This window comes from Megachile rotundata, chromosome 7 (assembly GCF_050947335.1).
Source record: "Megachile rotundata isolate GNS110a chromosome 7, iyMegRotu1, whole genome shotgun sequence".
Lineage (NCBI taxonomy): Eukaryota > Metazoa > Arthropoda > Insecta > Hymenoptera > Megachilidae > Megachile > Megachile rotundata.
The window spans coordinates 10,939,575-10,961,216 of record NC_134989.1 but is presented as its reverse complement, the minus strand read 5'-3'; the positions used below and the strand labels follow the sequence as shown (position 1 = coordinate 10,961,216).

Sequence of the window (21,642 nt, the reverse complement as noted above, 5' to 3'; positions counted from 1 at the left end):
CCATTGATGTGGCTGAATATTGGAAGACATTTCACGCGCAGTGATTCCACGTGTGGTGACCCCAACGCGTAGTAACTTCACGCGTAGTAATTCCATGCGTGGTGACTCCAATGCGTAGTAATTCCATGCGTGGTAATTCAACGCATAGTAATTCCATGTGTGGTAATTCCACGCGTGGTGACTCCAATGCGTAGTAATTCCACGCGTGGTAATTCCACGCGTAGTAATTCCATGCGTGGTGACTCCAATGCGTAGTAATTTCCACGCGTGGTGACTCCAATGCGTACTTATTTCACGCGTGGTAATTCCAACGCGTAGTAATTCCATGTGTGGTAATTCCACGCGTAGTAATTCCACGCGTGGTGACTCCAATGCGTAGTAATTCCACGCGTGGTAATTCCACGCGTAGTAATTCCATGCGTGGTGACTCCAATGCGTAGTAATTCCACGCGTGGTAATTCCACGCGTAGTAATTCCATGCGTGGTGACTCCAATGCGTAGTAATTCCACGCGTGGTGACTCCAATGCGTAGTAATTCCACGCGTGGTAATTCCAACGCGTAGTAATTCCATGCGTGGTAATTCAACGCATAGTAATTCCATGTGTGGTAATTCCACGCGTAGTAATTCCATGCGTGGTAATTCCACGCGTAGTAATTCCACGCGTGGTGACTCCAATGGGTAGTAATTCCATGCGTGGTGACTCCAATGCGTAGTAATTCCATGCGTGGTGACTCCAATGCGTAGTAATTCCACGCGTGGTAATTCCACGCGTAGTAATTCCATGCGTGGTGACTCCAATGCGTAGTAATTCCACGCGTGGTGACTCCAATGCGTACTTATTTCACGCGTGGTAATTCCAACGCGTAGTAATTCCATGTGTGGTAATTCCACGCGTAGTAATTCCACGCGTGGTGACTCCAATGCGTAGTAATTCCACGCGTGGTAATTCCACGCGTAGTAATTCCATGCGTGGTGACTCCAATGCGTAGTAATTCCACGCGTGGTAATTCCACGCGTAGTAATTCCATGCGTGGTGACTCCAATGCGTAGTAATTCCACGCGTGGTGACTCCAATGCGTAGTAATTCCACGCGTGGTAATTCCAACGCGTAGTAATTCCATGCGTGGTAATTCAACGCATAGTAATTCCATGTGTGGTAATTCCACGCGTAGTAATTCCATGCGTGGTAATTCCACGCGTAGTAATTCCACGCGTGGTGACTCCAATGGGTAGTAATTCCATGCGTGGTGACTCCAATGCGTAGTAATTCCATGCGTGGTGACTCCAATGCGTAATAATTCCACGCGTGGTAATGCAGCGCGTACTGAAAATATTGGTGCCACATTTTTGTGGACATTTGGTTGAAACGTTAAGTTTGAATATAAAGTGTTACTAGTATAAAGTTGTACATAGTGTAAATGTTATTTTGGCACACGTTTATGTCATCGATTTATATTACATTTTATAAGTTTCAATATTAGCGACTGTTAGAAATTAGTTATTTTATATCGAGAATAATAAAGTGCTCAGTTATTTAAACTGACCAGTGACATTTAGTACGTGTTGATCAAATATACATCAGACATAAGTTTCAAAATCGGTCATTGTTTGCATCTGGCAAGCAGCCATTTTATATAAAGAAAGATATTAAATCATTGATGCAGTTATTTTTACAGAGGATGAAGGTATAAATTGATACGTCGCGAGTGCCATTCCGCGCCACTTTTATGTCATCAAATCGCGTTAGACCGTTCGCGTTTCGAAATCGGCCGTTCGATATGCACCGACCTAATAGAAATTGCGTAACCGGATCGATGATCGATTCCGATCATCGGGATCTGTTCGACGATCGGCGCTTTCGCGGCGACATCGATTCATCGTCGAGATCTCGTTGGCGCGATCGGGGATCCGTCAACTTTTGACGGCTGCGAACGCATCGGCCCCATATGTTAGCGTGCTCGAGCCGTTGCTCTATTCCCGCGAAAAATCGGCTAATAAAAAGGCAACTCGTCGACCTTCGATATAGTCTATACCTTCGACTGGCGACTGGCTCTCGGCTCTTTCTTTCTGTTTCTCTCTTCTCACCATTCTCTCCGTTGCTCCTTACCTCTCCTCCTCCTACTTCTCTCTTTTTCTCTCTCCTTCTCTCTCCTCCCGTTTCTCCCTCTTTCTCTGCCTTTCTGTTTCTGCCGCCTTGTGCTTCGACGGTGTGCACAGTTGCCAACTTTCACGTATCATAATACACAGTGAAAGAATGTGGTTTCCCTTTCAAATTACAAAATACGGTGCGAGCGCACACAACCGAGCGGCACACACTTCCTTCGACTGCCTCGATCGTTTCTATTCTTTTCTTGCCTGAATTTCGTCAGGACATCGATCATTCGGTCCTCCGAGTGTTCCCGAAGGTTTCGATTTTATAGCATAACCTTCGTTTCAACTGCTCTTAAAACATCGTTATTGAAGTACAAGTACTAAGATTTAATTTTTAACCAATTTGGAATACCATTGGTAATAAGTAGATTGTATAGAAATCGGTTCTCTTAGCGACAAACTAGAAAGAGAATGTTGCGAGTTCAAATCACTTTTTCCTGAAATTTTTTGCATTGCTGTTTGCGTATATAAATTGCGTTTATTAAACTTTTATGATATTACAATTTATTCAGACAACGTATAATTTATTCAGATCGAATACAGATATACAACTATTTACAAGATATACTGTAATAATGTAACAATTCAATCAACAATTTTTTCTTGGAAAATGCAATTTTAATAACCTGTTAACTGCACAAAAGGTGATAGAAAGAAGTGTGGGCTAACTTTGAACCCACGTGTAAAAAATTGTTTCCTTAATAAATCACGCAAAAATTTTAAAAGGTTCTTGCGAAATCGGTTGAAAGATGCATCTTCGCATAAATAAGTTTGTCGAAAATAGCCATTCATAAGGAAATGTATAAACGAAAATATGAGCGTCCCCTCGTCAGGAAGAACGATGAATCGTACGCGATCGTTAAATGTCATCGAGAGCTCTTATCATCGGACGGTCCGAACCGTTATTTATTCATTATTCAACCAGTTGGTTGAATTATTTCCGCATAAATTAACGTCGTCGATAATCGTCCGTCTCCTGTGTCCGTCTTTCTCTCTCTATTTCTCCCTATCTTTCGATTGAGGTCGTAAAATCGGTGCGTTCTATCGGCAAGCCTGGTGTCTCGCCTTCTTCAAGGATACGATCTCGGCCGGTGCAACACCTGAGACTGAAGCCTTGATTAAGATATTACGTTGCCACGCATGGTCCACACGATCGGCCGCTCGATTTTACTGCTAAAGACAGACTTGACCCAGATATTCTGTAAAAACCGGTAGGCACGTCCGTTCTAATTGCGAATATCGATTCAAAGGGACTACTTGCCCGTCGCGACGCGATTTTGTATCATCTTTCGTTAGTGGCCGTTTGCTTGAACAGGAAAGCGTTTATTCGTTTGGCCATCGACGAGAATTGGGTCAGGGACAATGCCTGTGCTTCGGCTACGAGAACAATAAAAGCTGCGAAGCATTCGGTTCCTTTCAATTTTCCTCGATAAAATGGAGATACCGCGTTTCAGTTCTTGCGTGGGTGGATAGGCATTATAATATTCGCTCAAGATTTACCATATGTACGTTAATATGAAGACGCATAAATAGGTATACGTAGATAGGATTCTGGAGTGACAGTTTGAGGGATGGAAATATAATGCGTAGGAATTTCATGCGAAGCGATGCAATAGATATTTCATAAGAGGTGATATAACACGTGGGAATATAACGGAGGATGATATAACACGTGGCAAATTTACGAGGGACGATATGACGCGTGGTAATTGTACTCGTAGCGATATAACGTGTGGTAATAGTTCACATGGTAATATAACACGCGATTGTTCTACCCGTGGCAATATAACGCGTGGTAATCCTACGGATGGTAATATAATGCATGGTAATTCTACGTGTAGTAATTCCACGTGTGGTAATTCAGCGCGTGGTAATTCCACGCATGGTAATTTCACGCGTGGTAATTCCAACGCGTAGTAATTCCATGCGTGGGAATTCAATGCGTAGTAATTCCACGCGTGGTGATTCTAACGCGTGGTAATTTAACGCGTAGTAATTCTACGCGTGGGGACTCGAGCGCGTAGAAATTTCACGCGTAGTAATTCCATGCGTGGTGACTCCAATGTGTACTAATTTCACGCGTGGTAATTCCAACGCGTAGTAATTCCACGCATGGTGATTCCAACGCGTAGTAATTTCCATGCGTGGTGACTCCAATGCGTAGTAATTTCACGCGTGGTAATTCCAACGCGTAGTAATTCCATGCGTGGTAATTCAACGCGTAGTAATTCCACGTGTGGTGATTCCAACGCGTAGTAAATCCACGCGTGGTAATTCTACGCGTGGTGACTCGAACGCGTAGTAATTCCACGCGTGGTAATTTAACGCGTAGTAATTCTACGGGTGGGGACTCGAACGCGTAGAAATTTCACGCGTAGTAATTCCATGCGTGGTGACTCCAATGCGTACTAATTTCACGCGTGGTAATTCCAACGCGTAGTAATTCTACGCGTGGGAACTCGAACGCGTAGAAATTTCACGCGTAGTAATTCCATGCGTGATGACTCCAATGCGTACTAATTTCACGCGTGGTAATTCCAACGCGTAGTAATTCCAGGCGTGGTAATTCAACGCGTAGTAATTCCAAGCTTGGTGACTCCAATGCGTTGTAATTCCATGCGTAGCAATATAATACGTGATAATCCTACTCCTGGTGATATAACGCGAGGCAATATAGCGCATGGCAATATAAGCGTTGTTATATTTTCACGTGGTTACAAAATAACCTTAAAGGAAATATATGCATATGTGGGTACCTTGCCCACACAAGGGTTAAATGAGAATGTAATGGGATGAATAGCGATGAGGTTTTGCTAGTAGATTTCACGGTTACTTTGCTATAAAGATTGAACTCGTCTTCGTTTCGTCGAGCTACATCGGCGAGGTTTATTTTTATTCCCGTTCGAATTGGTGGCAAGAGTGTTAACGTTGCTTGGTATTTGTCCGTCCCTGTTAAAGTGTCGTGTAAGAAATAGATGACTAGATTTTAGTGGATATTCATGCGTTCATCCATTTGTTCATTGTCAACTGAAATAATCGATGTTTAGGTTATTAAATCCACAAGTGAAAGATTACATCACAAAGTTTGCTTAAAAAAATATATTAATTACTTTGCAGAACAGAATATCATAAGTAACATGTAAATAATGTCTCTTACTTGGCCATCAGAAAAAGTAGTACACAATAAAGTACTCAATTTAATTAGAGATTACTTTCCTTTGGTAACGGTAAAAACGTACAGAAATTCTGGTATCACCGTTTCAAATTATCAAGTTCGCTTAATAGTGTCGCTACTGTCGTTCCTTACTTACTCGAGCAAATTAAATTCATAACATACGCCCAACGTGTCGACGCGTTGAATTGTAAAAATAGTAAAACGCTACGATACAAATTTGAACGCTCGACGCAGATTACGATAACGTCTGGCGAATGAGAATAATCGATAAGAATTTACAGAAAATACGCCGTCGAGTACGTAATTCGACGATGATACTGCGAGAACGTAGAAAAATCGATATCGTATCTGTCCTCGAGGGCGAACGTCCGCACAGGCAACAGGTTTCACTCGCGTCGTGGTCTTAAGTAGAATATCCCCGGTTTTTCAGTAGTTCAGGACGGTTCTGACAGCGGCGAAGCATCTCCACTTATCGGGCAGATAAAACGGCTCGAAAACGTGAGGGAACGGACTGTCCCAGCCGGTGATCCTTTGTACCGGAGCTTCCAAATGCAAGAAACACTCCTCCTATTCGACAAACGTATTCATATATTTCATTCCATATATCATTATTTATACATTTCGGTTGTATTACATTTTCGTGCTGTTGACTTTAATTACATTCGTCGATTTTAATGAGATTCTGTATTAAAATTAATACTGATTAATTATTAAATTGCACGCGATGTCTGAAAGAAAAAATATAATATTAATTTGTTCGGCAGGTGCGTCAGAGCTAATTACTGCTACAATTTTCAAATGAATAAACAAAGTTACAATATCTCGTATTTTATATTCAACTAATGAGCTTTAAACACGCATGTAATTAGACTTAGTTTGAAAATTCGAGCTTGCAAAAAATATAGGAAAGAGTGCGTCGCAAGTGCATCACGAGTGCGACACGAGGACGTCGTGAGTGCGTCATGAATGCATCACGAGTGCGTCACGAATGCGTCAAGAGTGTGTCGTGAGTGCGTCGTGAGTGCATCGTGAGTGCATCGTGAGTGCGTTACGAATGCGTCAAGACTGCGTCATGAGTGCGTCACCAGTACGTCATGAATGCGTCATGAGTGCGTCACAAGTGCATCACGAATGCATCACGAAGGCGTCGTGAGTGCATCACGAGTGCGTCAAGAGTGCGTCAAGAGTGCGTCACGTGTGCGTCACGAATGCGTCATGAGTGCGTCACCAGTACGTCATGAGTGTGTCACGAGTGCGTTATGATTACATCACGAGTGCGTCACGAATGCGTCACGACTCCGTCATAAGTGCGTCACCAGTGCATCATGAGTGTGTCATGAGTGCGTCACGAGTGCGTCATAAGATTACAAATTATAAAATTTGTTCCTTTTCATAATTTTGAAATTTGAACGTAGACAGCAATTGTGCCATGTATCGAAAACCTTCGACTCGTAACGAAATTACAGTGAAAATTTAGCGGAGCTTGAAGCGATAGAAAAGTGAAGTTCGATCGAACGAGATTCGAAGCGATTCTAATTACGAAATTATTTATTCGCGGCGCGTGCACTCCCGCTCCATAGCCGAAATGTATTAGATGCATGTTCAATGCATCGTTGGAATGTGGCAGGATATCATTACGCGTGTTTCTGTTACGTCAGCCGTACACTTCGTGACGGTTCGATACGCTTCAGCATGCCCGCTTCTACAAACTTACGCCTTGCAAAACTTTAATCCTAGCGCTAAATCAGCGAGCGGATAGCTCGGTTCGCTCGCTTGTAATCCAGATATTCGACTAATAATACGATCGCGAGCCTGTTTGTCGCTCGATACGACAAACCTCTTGCGAAACGCCTGTAATTATCGCGACCAATCGAAACGCTTTTGAATTCGAGTTAACGGCATCGATAATTATTGATATTTCGCTGAAATATAGGCAGAGTAAGTTGTTCTCGGGCAATTATTTTAACGATCTTAATTTCATAAATTATTATCATTTATATAAACATTGAAATTATATGTGATTACATCTCAAAATACTTGCGATTAGAATCGTACAGAAGATTAGGTAACAAATTGTAATTATGGTATATTAAAAAAGACACGTTGATATCTCAGAGGTTAATATGGTTAAATTGTGATACAAGTATTAGATGGGACTAGTTGGATTTGGAAAAATATTTACCTGAATTGTTGCAGCTATTTCTGCTCCAAATCCATTGGTCTGTGGCGCTTCATGGGCGATGATGACCCGTCCAGTTTTCTTCACCGACTGCCACATCAATCATATATTATTAAAACGTTTTTATAATCAATTAATAAATGTAGGAATATAAAAAAGGGATATATATATTCAGAAATATAGTAGAGAACATGAAAATGGGACAATATGGAGACCTAGAGACGCTGGAGAACATAGATTTTGTGAACATTTGTACAGCAATTTGTATTTGGAGTAATTACGAATTTACACAGTTGTGAATACAGAGATTTGGAAGTAAATTTCCATCGTGATTTTCTCTAACCTTGAATAGGTTGAATAATACTATTACTTTCCGCCTAATCATAGTCCGAATCCACGTTGCTAAACAAGTCAATTTTCACCAGGATAATGAACGTGTACGTAATTCATATTATCGCATACCACGTACGACTACCGGGGCAATCAGCGCGTTAAAGCTTACTTTCTGACTCGTTAAAAAACCGAGAGAAAAAGATGATGTAGGTAAAAATGATTGAAAATGTTTAATAAGATACGCGAGTATAACAGACGCACCTTATAGTTAATATCCTATCAAGTGTCACGAAATGTAATTCGTTTTACGAACCAGGCTGTTTCGCGGATCAATTCACGAATGATTTATACGTCGTCCCATATTGACTGGCATAATAATAATTTATATGCAGCCAGACGTTAAGTGACACGTTAATATATCCGATCGAATGGATCGGTTTCGTGGCGATCGTCGAATCATTAGAAAACGAGCGAACGTCGCGTGTAATTAAGACACGTGGACACACACACGTTCAATTAACACACGTTCGAGCGTGTAGTTGTAAATCATTAGAAACGGTAACTCGATAGCACTCGAGAGTGTACGACATGCGTACAGGTTTCGGTGACATTTCAGATGTCGACTGACCTTCCCTGATACTTTCAGAACTACACTATCTTCTTTCCTTTGATCGATGCCGAATCTCATTTTATCGATGCGAAAGTTCACTGGGCAAAGGATGACGGTACATCAAATTTCTCTTAAAAAATTTCTTTCGAAATGCAATGGTTCATCATACTCAATTTAAAATCTATATCTTCCAATAAAATTACTAATTTTCGACGTTAACAAATTTTTTAATTTGTAATTATAATATGTGTACTTCGGAAGTTTATCAAAGTTTGAAACTTCATAAAAAAACAATGAACTTACATGTATTTTTAGAATGATTTATGCAACAAGCTATTTCCATTCTCAAAATATTATTGACAATTCGTACGCAAACTGTACTCGATACACTAACTTATTTTGAACGTACCTGCGATAATATTCATCGAGCGTTTTGCAATCTTTTTAGCAATATCTGTACGGGGTCAGACAGTTATCGAATAACATACGTACAGAAAGTTGATTTCGCACTTGTTCCTTACTAATGCACCGCGATCGAAGCACACAATCCGATGACGAAACAGCGACACGAAAAAAAAACCTTTTGCGATTTATTCTGTCGCAAATTTCTAATTGCATTCTTTTCGTATCGTTTCAAAACATCGTCGAGGAAACTTGCAACTTTCGAAATTCATCGAAAAATTCCGAATTCATTCCTTTGCTGTTACGTTTCGAAATAACTTACGAAACCAGGATAAAACGCGATAGTATATTTTTTCTTCTTAACCGTCGTAATTAATTATCGGTATGCTCAAAAGTGTCTCTGATCTCATCTATCACCTTTCTCTGCAACCAAGGTGACTTCTTGTGGTTTCAGTTTTATGCAAATATTGAGGATTATGACTTTTCACTTTATTTTTGGAATTATGAAGGAGTGACTTGCAAGAAATTGTGTTCGAAAATGAAATATCAAGTTTTTGAGCTTCTGAAGGGTTTTCTGGGGTTCTGCGTTTTGGGTTTTGGGTTTTCAGAATTTTGGGATTTTGGGTTCTTGGGTTTTCGGATTCTTTCGGATTCTTTTGGGTTCTTGGGATTTTGGGTTCTTGGAATTTTGGGTTCTTGGGATTTTGGTTTCTTGGGATTTTGGGGTCTTGAGATTTTGGGTTCTTGGGATTTTGGGTTCTTAGAATTTTGGGTGCTTGGAATTTTGGGTTCTTGGGATTTTGGGTGCTTGGGATTTTGGGTTCTTGGAATTTTGGGTTCTTGGAATTTTGGGTGCTTGGAATTTTGGGTTCTTGGGATTTTGGGTTCTTGGGATTTTGGGTTCTTGGGATTTTGGGTGCTTGGGATTTTGCGTTCTTGGGATTTTGGTTTCTTGGGATTTTGGGGTCTTGGGATTTTGGGTTCTTGGGATTTTGGGTTCTTAGAATTTTGGGTGCTTGGAATTTTGGGTTCTTGGGATTTTGGGTGCTTGGGATTTTGGGTTCTTGGGATTTTGGCTTCTTGGGATTTTGGGTTCTTGGAATTTTGGGGTCTTGGGATTTTGGATTCTTGGGATTTTGGGTGCTTGGGATTTTGGGTTCTTGGAATTTTGGCTTCTTGGGATTTTGGGTGCTTGGGATTTTGGGTTCTTGGGATTTTGGCTTCTTGGGATTTTGGGTTTTTGGGATTTTGGGTGCTCGGGATTTTGGCTTCTTGGGATTTTGGGTGCTTGGGATTTTGGGTTCTGGGTTTTGAGTTCTTGAGTTTTTGGGGTTGTGGGTTCTGGGTTCTTTGGATTTTGAGTTTCCGACATTTTTAAATCTTATGTCTTTGCAAATTTGATATCTGAAAAGGTTACAATTTCAAAACTGTTGAAATACAAAATGCAGTAATTTTAGGATTTTCTTACTAAACTTGGAATTACTCAATTTCGCATTTTAAAGTTTTACAAAATTGTAAATTCTCCTTCAAAAAAAGTTTAATTTCGTCATTTAATTATTTTCCATTCAACGAAATAATGAAGAATAATCCTTCCATTAAATGTAACAGTAAATATAATTAATCCTCTAATAACGAATTTCCTAATAAATCATCGATATCCAAAAAGTTTATTCAACATTATTTGAACGTTTCAAACGAACGACCGATTGTCCCCGGATTCACGGAGGCTTTGAAACAAAAGCAACGTTCGTCCGAATTACGGTTCCAATATCGCGGTGGTTTATGCTAATCGATCTTTAGCAGCTTAATGATATGCCGATTGTACGGTATGCAGTCAAACGTTATACAGGTGTACCCGCGCACGTCGAACACAGAGGGAATGTGAGCGTAATTGAAAACCAGTTTCGCGTAATTTCGATATGTTCACGGGATTCCCCGTGTCGGCGATACTTGTTTGCGGTTCTCGATGACAAAGTTGCCGATCCGATGGAAAATTTTAGAGAGCTTTCGATTAGGAGAAATGTCGATGTTCCGTTAAATTCGCTGATAAGATCTAAGACAAACACGTTTCGATACTACGATGGATATTTATGTTACTATAAATAGTGTCGGAGGGAATGTTATTTTGAATTGCTTCGAATATATGGCTCGTTGAAAAGTAATTTTATTTCGATCATTATTTGGACACATGTTATAACTGTTGGAGATGAAAATTTCTTGTCTGCGATAGTGTCGTATATTCGTAGTTTTATTAGCTCCTGGCTACTATTGTGGCTTTATGTGAGTTGGCAATTATCGGAGGAAAGTTGCAAATTTAGGATTTTAGGAGATTGGTGGAAATTTGGAAAGTGAGAAGGTGAGAGTTGAGATTTGGGAGAGTTGGATTTTTTATTGAGAAATATGTTATTTGGAATTTGGGGAATGTGAGGTTTTGGGAATTTTGGAGAATTTAGGGACTTTGGAGAATTTATGGATTTTAGGGAATTTAGCGAATTTTTGAGAATTTAGGGACTAGGGAATTTGGGGACCTGAGAATTTAGGGACTAGGGAATTTGGGGACTTGAGAATTTAGGGACTAGAGAATTTGGGCACCTGAGAATTTACGGATTAGGGAATTGGGGAATTTGAGTATTTACGGACTAGGGAATTGGGGAATTTGAGAATTTAGGAACTATGGAATTGGAGGATTTGAGAATTTACGGACTAGGGAATTGGGGAATTTGAGAATTTACGGACTAGGGAATTGGAGGATTTGAGAATTTAGGGACTAGGGAATTTGGGGATCCGAGAATTCAGGGACTAGGGAATTTGGGCACCTGAGAATTTAGGGACTAGAGAATTTAGGGATCTGAGAATTTAGGGACTTTGGGGAATTTGAGGTGTTGGGAATTTTGGAGAATTTAGAGACTTTGGGAAATTTGAGATATTGGACATTTTGAAGAATTTAGATACTTTGGGAAATTTGAGATATTGGAAATTTTGGAGAATTTAGGTACTTTGAGAAATTTGAGATATTGGGAATTTTGAAGAATTTAGAGACTTTGGGGAATTGGAAATTTAGCTAATTGAGAGAATTTGAGTGATTAAGAATTTGGCAAATTGGGAGATATTTTATTTTGGGATGTTGACAATTTTGGGTGAATTACAGAATTTTTAAATTTCGTAGAATCTGAACTTGTCAAATTTTGATACTTTGAGAATTGTAAGAAAAATGAAATGTTATGTTAATTTGGTATCACACAGTAAACTATACAAATTATTAGACTTGAACTCCAAATCGAAACGTATTAAAAATCCCTCTAAAATTGATCACAACTTAAGTACAAATACATCCCCAGTCAGACTGCAACTAACACCAGTTTAATAAAGCAAAATACCCTCGTGATTTCTTAAGGAATCACCTAAAAGACACTCGATTTCTCGAAGTCAGACAAACGTGTCTCCACCTTCCCGTGGTGTTTCACAATCGAAACGAAACCGTGATCTCGATAAACGAATCGTACGATTGAAATGCTGCATATCTTAGCGTGCCTCCTACCCCGTTTACCCGGCTTCTTTCTCCGTCTCGTTTCAACGAAGGACGTGAGCCCACGTAACACCCGGGGCAAACGTAACAGTCTTGTTTAAACGTAACGCATGCAAACGATCCGATTGCATTAACGCGTGAAAACGGAGCAAATTATCATGACGAAATTACCTTGCAAACGAGTTCCGCGTCCCAAGGCAGGATAGAAACGAGGTCTATTACCTCGCAGGACGCGTCGAGCTTCTCCTGGACGAGATCGGCCACCTCCAGCAATACGTGCACCTGTGTACCCCAACCCACCAGTGTCACGGCGTCACCTACGTGAAATGTGCATGGTACACTGTCGTTCACAAGTATTATTATGTTTCTTACTATTCATATCATATTATTTCCTTATCTTATATTCTACGTGTTTCGACTGATACATTTTTGGACATTTTTATTTTTTACATATGTGGAGTGTACACGTACTGGTACACTGTTGTTCACAAGTATTAATATGTTTCTTATTATTCATATCATATTATTTCTTTATCTTATATTCTACAATAGTTGTTTCAATTGACACATTTTTATATTTTTGGTGTTTTGGATTGGGTGCGTAGGTCTAGTTATTGGGTTATATGTTGTCACATGTTGAGGTTATGTGCAGCGTGTGGAGAGTATGACGGATTATGTAGGAAGAATAATTATGCTGTATTACTATATTTTACTGTGCTGAGGGAGAACGATTGTTGAGTAAAATATTTGGTTTAATTGTATTATTACTAAAAAAACTTCAATAAGTTTTTTAATCTTGAAATTTTCAAGCTTTCAAATTTTTAATATTCTGAAACTTTTAATTCCCTAAATTCTAAGGTCCCCAAATTCCCTAGTCCCTAAATTCTCAAGTCTCCAAATTCCTAGTCCCTAAATTCTCAGATTCACAAATTCCCTAGTCCCTCAAATTCCTAAATTTCCAAATACTCACATTCTGAAATTCTGAACTCCTCAAATTTCTAAATTCTCAAATTCCCAAAATTCCCAAATTCCCCAATTCCCCAATTCCCCAATTCCCCAATTCCCCAATTCCCTAATTCCCAAATTTCCTAAATTTTCCAACTGATACAAACTACCCTAATCTAATTAAAGTATCCACTTCATATACAACCACAACTTCTATTAAACTTCTAGGACAACCCTTCTACTAAAATACCCCAATTAACTTTTGATATCGTCCTAATATACTTATTGAGCGCAGTGTACACGTACAGGCACGTTTCACCTTACGCGTCTCGCGATTGCGTGTATGATGGTGTGCGTTCTACATATCCTCTTGTCACGTATCCTGTTTCAGGACCGGTGATCGCGCGTGCTGCAACGCCGATCGGTTAATGAAAGGACGATTACAAACGGTAGAACACAGAGCAACCTTCATTATCCGTATTATAACCCTTTAGTTACGTGCTGTTCCACTCTGTGTACACGTGAAACACGTTTTATTATGTCTTAACAATCCTTCTGTACACTGCTGTCAGTACAAACATTGTTAAAATAATATTGTTTGCTTAATAAAATTTGAAATAAAATTCTAATAAGGTATTCTATTAAAATTTTGTTTAAATCCCTTCCTGATTTAATAGGATGCTGTATGTAAAACGGGGATTCAAGGATATCTAGTTGCTTATAATGATGAATTATTGATTGAAAGTTGTTTGTTAGAAATAGAAATATCAACTTAGTAACAGGTGTTTCACTCGCAGCACTTTCCTGATAATTTACTGTGCTGCTACTTAGGTTGACGAGGTCTTGATATATTGCCACGGGCGGAGCGGAATTCTTGGAATTGGCAATATACAGGGTGCCTCACAATTAGTGTAAGCCCCTGAAATGGAGGGTAGCTGACGCGATTCTGAATAAGATTTCCCTCTGCAGAAATGGGGTTTGAAGCTTCGTTTTTGAAATATTGAGGAAAAAATGGATGGATAAGTCGACGTGTGGCAATTCAATGCGTGGTAATTCGATGCGTGATAATTCGGCGCGTAGTAATTCCACGCGTGGTAATTCTACGCGTGGTGACTCGAACGCGTGGTAATTCCACGCGTGGTAATTCTACGCGTGGTAACTCGAAACGCGTGGTAATTCCACGCGTGGTAATTCCACGCGTAGTAATTCCACGCGTAATAATTCCACGCGTGGTAATTCCACGCGTAGTAATTCCACGCGTGGTAATTCTACGCGTGGTGACTCGAACGAGTGGTAATTCCACGCGTGGTAATTCCACGCGTAGTAATTCCACGCGTAGTTATTCCACGCGTGGTAATTCCACGCGTAGTAATTCCACGCGTGGTAATCCCACGCGTGGTAATTCCACGCGTAGTAATTCCACGCGTAGTAATTCCACGCGTGGTAATTCTACGCGTGGTAACTCGAACGCGTGGTAATTCCACGCGTAGTAATTCCACGCGTGGTAATTCTACGCGTGGTGACTCGAACGCGTGGTAATTCCACGCGTAGTAATTCCACGCGTGGTAATTCTACTCGTGGTGACTCGAACGCGTAGTAATTCCACGCGTGGTAATTCCACGCGTAGTAATTCCACGCGTGGTAATTCTACGCGTGGTAACTCGAACGCGTGGTAATTCCACGCGTAGTAATTCCACGCGTGGTAATTCTACGCGTGGTGACTCGAATGCGTGGTAATTCCACGCGTAGTAATTCCACGCGTGGTAATTCTACGCGTGGTGACTCGAACGCGTAGTAATTCCACGCGTGGTAATTCCATGCGTGGTAATTCAACGCGTAGTAATTCTACGCGTGATGACTCGAACCTGTAGTAATTCCACGCGTGGTAACCCAACCTAATAATTCAACAGTCCAACTTACCAAACCCAAAAATCCTAAACCTCAAAAACGCCCATAAAAACCTTGAAAGCCTCGAATTCTCCGAAATCTAATAATAGTCCACAAAACCCTCGCACTGTTGCGAAACCCGAAACAAAATCCGGATCAGTGAATCGACTCGGAAGAAATGTTTACCTTCTCTGACAATTTCAGCCTTGCCAATCTCGATCTTGTAATCGGCTGTCGGCACCTCGTCGATGGCTGTGCGATACAGTATTTTTGGTTCGAACATTATGCAGGGATCCGGTTCTTCTATGCAGCTCAACAAAAGACCTTTCGCTTGTTTCGCCCCGCGGGGAATAACGATCTGAAAAGGACAATTCAGTTATATTTCATTAACCTGTTCCAGCAGGCAGGAATTTAGGAGACGAACGACCTTATTCCGCTCGAAAGCATCCCTGTTACAACGATGAAACGTGACGTTGACGTTTAACGCGTTGATTGCCACACGGATATCGAGTGAAATGATTGTTGACGTCGGTATGTGCTAGGAGTGTTGTACTGTTCGGTTCTCTGTCTACATTGTTTATTGTCCGCAGAAAATCGAGCCTTTATTCTCGATTATTTCGCGATCGGTACTCGGTATCGGGTAATTAACGGTCAATAGCAATTAACGCGGTGACTGCTGCGTTGAAAATGATTATGTAGGAAAAATTAATGACGCGGTGACTGTTGGAGATGCTCGGTGACATTACAAATTTGATGGCGATTATTTGTATTTTATATTTCAATAATTATATTTCAATGTTTCAACAAATCTCCAACTTATAATTTTTATATAACTTATGAGTTATATTTTAACTACATATTCAAGTTATAAAATAATTGGATAAACACGAACGAAATAATATTCCAATGAACTCGTCTATTAAAGGGTGGTTTAATTCAAGCAATGGAACAGTAGAAGGTACAAGTACGTAATTACAATGGCACAGTACATATGTCCATTTCCACTGCAACGATCAACCCGTTAAGAAATGTCGAGATCGTGTGATCGAGATCTATAGTGTCGGGAAAACTTTCTTCATGCATACGTAAAGTGCATGTGTCGTACAATATTCATGAAATCTCGAACAGAAAGTTAAGATCCGCTGGCTATAACATAGAACCGCGTCATCGGGGGGGCGAAGAATATCCTTGAGCATAGAAATTTCCTTCTAAAGGTTCTTATACTCTCTGCATTTATTCATTATCGATTCGTAAGCTTTTCTTTGCATATAAAACTACGGAGAATGTCTATGAGTGTTTAAGAATGAATGAAAGAGCAACTTGATAGAAACTTAAATGTAATAAATTTTTAAGTATTGTTTCTAATGTCTGACTACATACACGGCTCAAACTACTTCGGACAGGGTTCCGGAGGGAGACATGGTGGAAACATCTAGCGGTGAATTGAGGAAACTAGTGTTGGTGCTAGTGGTATGAGGTATATGATAAGGATTATCGTTGGAATTTTTAGTATACTGATAGTCGATAAAGTAGGGGTTGTTAAATAGGCTAAAATAGGGGTGGCATGTGAATTGTGGAATTTTGGGACTTTTGGATTTTGAAATTTGATTCTTTGGAAATTTGGAATTTTAGGATTATAGAAGTTTAGAGATTTGAAAGTTTGGATGTCTGGTATGGGTAGGTAAGGGGAATTTGATATTCTTGGACTGTGGGACTTTGGAAGTTTAGGACTTTGAGAGTGTTTGAGATTTTGGGAGTTTGGGACTTTGAGAGTTTGGAACTTTGGGAGTTTAGAATTTGGGAAGATTAGGACTTGACAAGTTTGGGACTTTGGGAATTTAGGATTTGAGAAGTTTGGGTTTTGGGAAGTTTGGGACTTTGAGAGTTTAGGACTTGGAAAGTTTGGGACTTTGAGAGAGTTTGAAACTTTGAGAGTTTGGGACTTTGAGAATTTAGAACTTAGAAGACTTGGGACTCTGAGAGTTTGGGACTTTGAGAGTTTAGAACTTGGGAAGTTTGGGACTTTGAGAGTTTGGAATTTTGGGAATTTAGAACTTAGGAAGTATAGAACTTAACAAGTTTGGGACTTTGGGAGTTTTGGGACTTGGGAAGTTTGGGACTTTGAGAGTTTGAGCCTTTGGGAATTTAGAACTTAGGAGGCTTGGGACTTTGGGAGTTTGGACCTTGGCAAGTTTGGGACTTTGAGAGTTTAGAACTTGGGAAGTTTGGGACTTTGAGAGTTTAGGATTTGGCAAGTTTGGAATTTTAAGATTTTGGTCAATATAATAATACACACCTTTAAACCTGGCGTATGTGCAAAATAAGCTTCTGGACTCTGTGAATGATAGAGACCACCATGACCCACAGCTCCACAAGGTGCTCGTACGGTCAATTTACCGCAATCGAATTCTCCGCCACTTCTATACCGGAATTTAGCCGCTTCGTTTACTAACTGCGAATAAAATAATTATTTTTATCAAAAAAAAAACTTCGGAATGGAGGACACTTCGGAATACCCTCAAACATCTGTGAGAACGATTTATAGCAATTTTAAATACATAATCCATATTTTCGGACTCGCAGAGTAATTTGCGAACAGCATAAAATCAATATGAATAAATATATAATAAATATATAGCATATTAATCAATAAAATCGATATTAATTGAATTTTAAAAAAATTAAAACAAGTGGCGCCATCTCTTCGGCGAACAGGGTGAACTATACACTTTTGAAACTGTACTTTAATTAGTTCCTGTCTTCTACCACTAGATGGCGGCGCGCAAGACCGAAACCCTTAGGGTAATTAGGATTTACCTAAGAATGGTTAAGAGTTTATAATAGTTTGATATGTCAAAACAATTCGGAGTTAATTAGTGTTGCACTCTGATGTAATGCAATTAATGTTATAGTCATTTAGACTAAAATCAAGTATTAAGATTAAATTGAATCCTGAAAACGATACATGTGGCGCCATCTAGTGGTACCATGTGGGAACTAATGAAACTAGTGTTTCAAAAGTGTGTAGTTCACCCCGTTCGCCGGAGAGATGGCGCCACCAGTTTAAATTTACTAAAAATCCAATTTACACTAATTTTATTGGCTTAATTAACTATAATATGCATCAAATTACATCGGAGTGTAAGGTCAATTAACTTCAAAATGTTTTGACTTCACTAAACTGTTATTAATTTGCCGTTTTCTCGGAAAACCGTCATGCTCTAAATCACTGAATGATTTACCCCGTACTACATCTATAATTATACCTGATCGAATGCAGGGAATATGTAATCCGCGAATTGAATTTCTGCGATCGCTGTTACACCAGCAGTGGCTAAACCAATTCCAAACCCGGCGATTCCTTGTTCGCATAACGGCGTGTTAAAAACTCGATCGCTTCCGAAGTCTTTTTGGAGATTCATGGTGCAGCGAAAGACTCCTCCGAATGCAACGTCCTCGCCAAATATCACTGAATTAAAATAAAACAAATGTAGCTGGACATTTTTTATCAACTGTAAACAGTAAAAATTGTATTAAAATATCAGATGAAAATGGAACAATGGCAGTAAAAAAAGAGTTAAAACAGTAATATTATGAATACAGTAAAAAATGTCTGCCAAATGAAAACTTTGAATAGTCATGAAATTTGTATACTAAAAAAATGTAAAGAATGAAGAAATATTAAAATGTAAGATGAAAATAGAGCAATGTCGATTGAAGAATAGTAACAACTGCTATTATTATTACTAGAAATAAATATTAGCCAAATAAACAATTTTTAATGATCTCAAAATTTGTTTATTAAAAAAATATGAAGAATAAAGCTATATTAAAACGTAAGATGAAAAACAAGCAATGACGATAAAAGAATGATATCAACTACTATTACTATTACAGAAGAAAATATAATCTAAACAAAAATTTTGTATGGCCGCAAAATTTGTTTACTAAAAAAATATTAACAATAAAACCACATTAAAATACAACATAAAAATACAGCTATTCTGACGATTGAAGAATAGTAATAAAATAGTAACCTAACCAGTATTATTATTACAGAAAAAAATATCAGCCAAATAAAAGCTTTGTATCGCCTCAAAATTTATTTACTCAAAATCCATTTCTTTAGTTTACCAAAAAAAATATGCAATATTAAATTGTAAGATGAAAAGCAAGCAATGACGATATAAGAATGATAACAACCACTATAATTATTACAGAAAAAAAATATCAGCCAAATAAAAAGTTTGCATGGTCTCAAAATTTGTTTGCGAAAAAAATATACACAAAAGTTTGCATGTGCGACAGTGAAAATGCTATCAACTTTGTGAGATAAGATAAGAGCTTGTTTAGTAAATAGTCGGACTGTGTCATAGTATTGCATAAACCTGAATTCTGTTTTTATTAATAAACATTTAAAATGAAGGTAGAAGGAGAATAATTAATTGTTTCGGATACCTGCGTCCGGATCTTTGGTCAACACTGATCGAAGTCCATTATTTATTGCCTGATACATATTCAACTTTTCAGTCTCACCTGAAATATACCTTGTTACGGTTACTATACAGAAAAATAATTTAATTTGAATAAATATTTTGCACACACATTTTCACAAAATATTTTACACGCTTTTTAATTACTGTACAATATAGGACTTAAAGTAAAAAGCTTTCTTTCTTTTAAGTAAATAGCTTTGTATAATTTAATGAAACTTGGTAATTATTATAAATAAACAATTTTAGAAATTTTAAGTACTACAAGGTTGTTAAAAATAATTTGTGAAAAGTATTTAAGACGTACTGAAACGAGAATAATATTGTAAGTGAAAATTTTGCTAAAATATTGAAAATGAAAATTTTATTGAAATATTGAAAACGAAAATTTTATTAAAATATTGAGAATGAAAATTTTATATTATTTATTGCAAAAGGAGAACTTTGTAATTATTATAAATAAACATTTTCACAAACATTACAAATATTACGAGGCTGTTAAAAATAATTCTTGAGAAGTATTTAAAAAATACTATAACAACAGTAATATTGTAAATGAAAATTTTGCTAAAATATTGAAAATGAAAATTTTATTGAAATATTGAAAACGAAAATTTTATTAAAATATTGAAAATGAAAATTTTATATTATTTATTGCAAGAGGAGAACTTTGTAATTATTATAAATAAACATTTTCACAAACATTACAAGTATTACGAGGCTGTTAAAAATAATTCATGAGAAGTATTTAAAAAATACTATAACAACAGTAATATTGTAAATGAAAATTTTGCTAAAATATTGAAAATGAAAATTTTATTGAAATATTGAAAACGAAAATTTTATTAGAGTATTGAGAATGAAAATTTTATATTAAATATTGCAAAAGGAGAATTTTGTATTTAGACATTGAGAACGAAAAGCTAGTATTAAATAAATAGACTGTACATTAAAAAAGAAGCTACATTTTACAATTTCATACAGAAACTAAATTTTACTTATCCCTGTGTCAAATATCAGAGAATAAATTTTATACTAAATAAATAAATCCTGCACTAAAAAACGAAGCTAAATTTAATTATCAACTATGTCCTATTAGTATTAAAAAAACTACTGAATGAGTATTAAAAATTAGTCCAGTAAACAGCAAAGTAAATTAAATATCCCACAAACAATCTTAACATTAAAACCTAAATAAAATAAATTTCTCAACAAATTAACAGAATTCCACATAAAAAATAATTTCCTAAAACACGCAAATTTTAACCCAAATTAAATTGCAACCATAGGTAATTGTAACTTATTTGTAACTTAATTCATTAAAAACTAAAATGTCTAATCAAAGACTAAAATGAACTAACTAATTTCACTTACCAGGAATGTTGTTACTTTTGTCAGCATAGTAGTTGAAATGTATCCGTCTGACATTTTCACGTGGCAACCATTCCGCAGCATAATTCCAGAGCAGAGACACACGAGTGTTCAGTAATCGAGTAGAAAATTTACTGAGTACCATCGTGGTCGAACGTCGATTGAGAGTTCTCCACTGTGATAATGAATAAACCTTATCTTTTCGGCGCGATTTACATACAATACTATATTTTAGATCGCGCAAGCCCCCGTGCTCGACCTAAGTCGAATTTCGTAAACAGCTTTGCTCCGACGTTCCTCGACGTGTGAATGTGCTCGTATGTAGACAGTGCATGCAGTGTATTTGCGGTCATACGTGTTTTTCAAGTTCCCTTAGACAAGTCCCCTCTAATATCAACTATTTCTTACATCAATGTTATCTATTTCTATGTTACCTCTTTTGTATGTCGTATGAGAGTTTATGGCGTGACGATTGTAATGGAAGTAATTACACTCTATAAGAGTGTAGTTTTAACTACTAAACTACTTACTATATTTTTTAAATTAATCTGGGAGAGTTGAAACATTG

General features: G+C 38.0%; 1 protein-coding gene across 3 annotated transcripts; it reads right to left on the bottom strand.

The window, feature by feature from the left end:
- Positions 1 to 5,237: 5,237 nt before the first annotated feature.
- On the bottom strand, positions 5,238 to 21,418 carry BckdhB (Branched chain keto acid dehydrogenase E1 subunit beta). Of its 3 annotated transcripts, none has more exons than XM_003706220.3 (8): positions 21,078 to 21,415; positions 19,669 to 19,746; positions 18,477 to 18,679; positions 17,507 to 17,662; positions 15,397 to 15,568; positions 12,550 to 12,695; positions 7,511 to 7,597; positions 5,238 to 5,895 (listed from the first exon to the last, which is right to left on the bottom strand). In XM_003706220.3, the coding sequence occupies exons 1-8, from the start codon at positions 21,217 to 21,219 to the stop codon at positions 5,755 to 5,757; spliced, it is 1,125 nt and encodes a 374-aa protein (XP_003706268.2). In that variant the 5' UTR covers positions 21,220 to 21,415; the 3' UTR covers positions 5,238 to 5,754. The 3 variants fall into 3 exon arrangements, with proteins under 3 accessions (XP_003706268.2, XP_076389735.1, XP_012147602.2); XM_076533620.1 differs by having other exon boundaries at positions 19,669 to 19,757; positions 21,078 to 21,197; XM_012292212.2 differs by lacking the exon at positions 19,669 to 19,746 and having other exon boundaries at positions 21,078 to 21,418.
- Positions 21,419 to 21,642: the final 224 nt, after the last annotated feature.

Excerpts from the sequence above, each read along its gene's own strand:
- BckdhB (XM_003706220.3), bottom strand. The coding sequence starts at position 21,219 with ATGGTACTCAGTAAATTTTCTACTCGATTACTGAACACTCGTGTGTCT. Across the intron at positions 18,680-19,668 it reads GACCAAAGATCCGGACGCAG|TGATATTTGGCGAGGACGTT; the intron begins GTATCCGAAACA and ends ATTTTAATTCAG. Across the intron at positions 5,896-7,510 it reads AAATAGCTGCAACAATTCAG|GAGGAGTGTTTCTTGCATTT; the intron begins GTAAATATTTTT and ends TTTGTCGAATAG.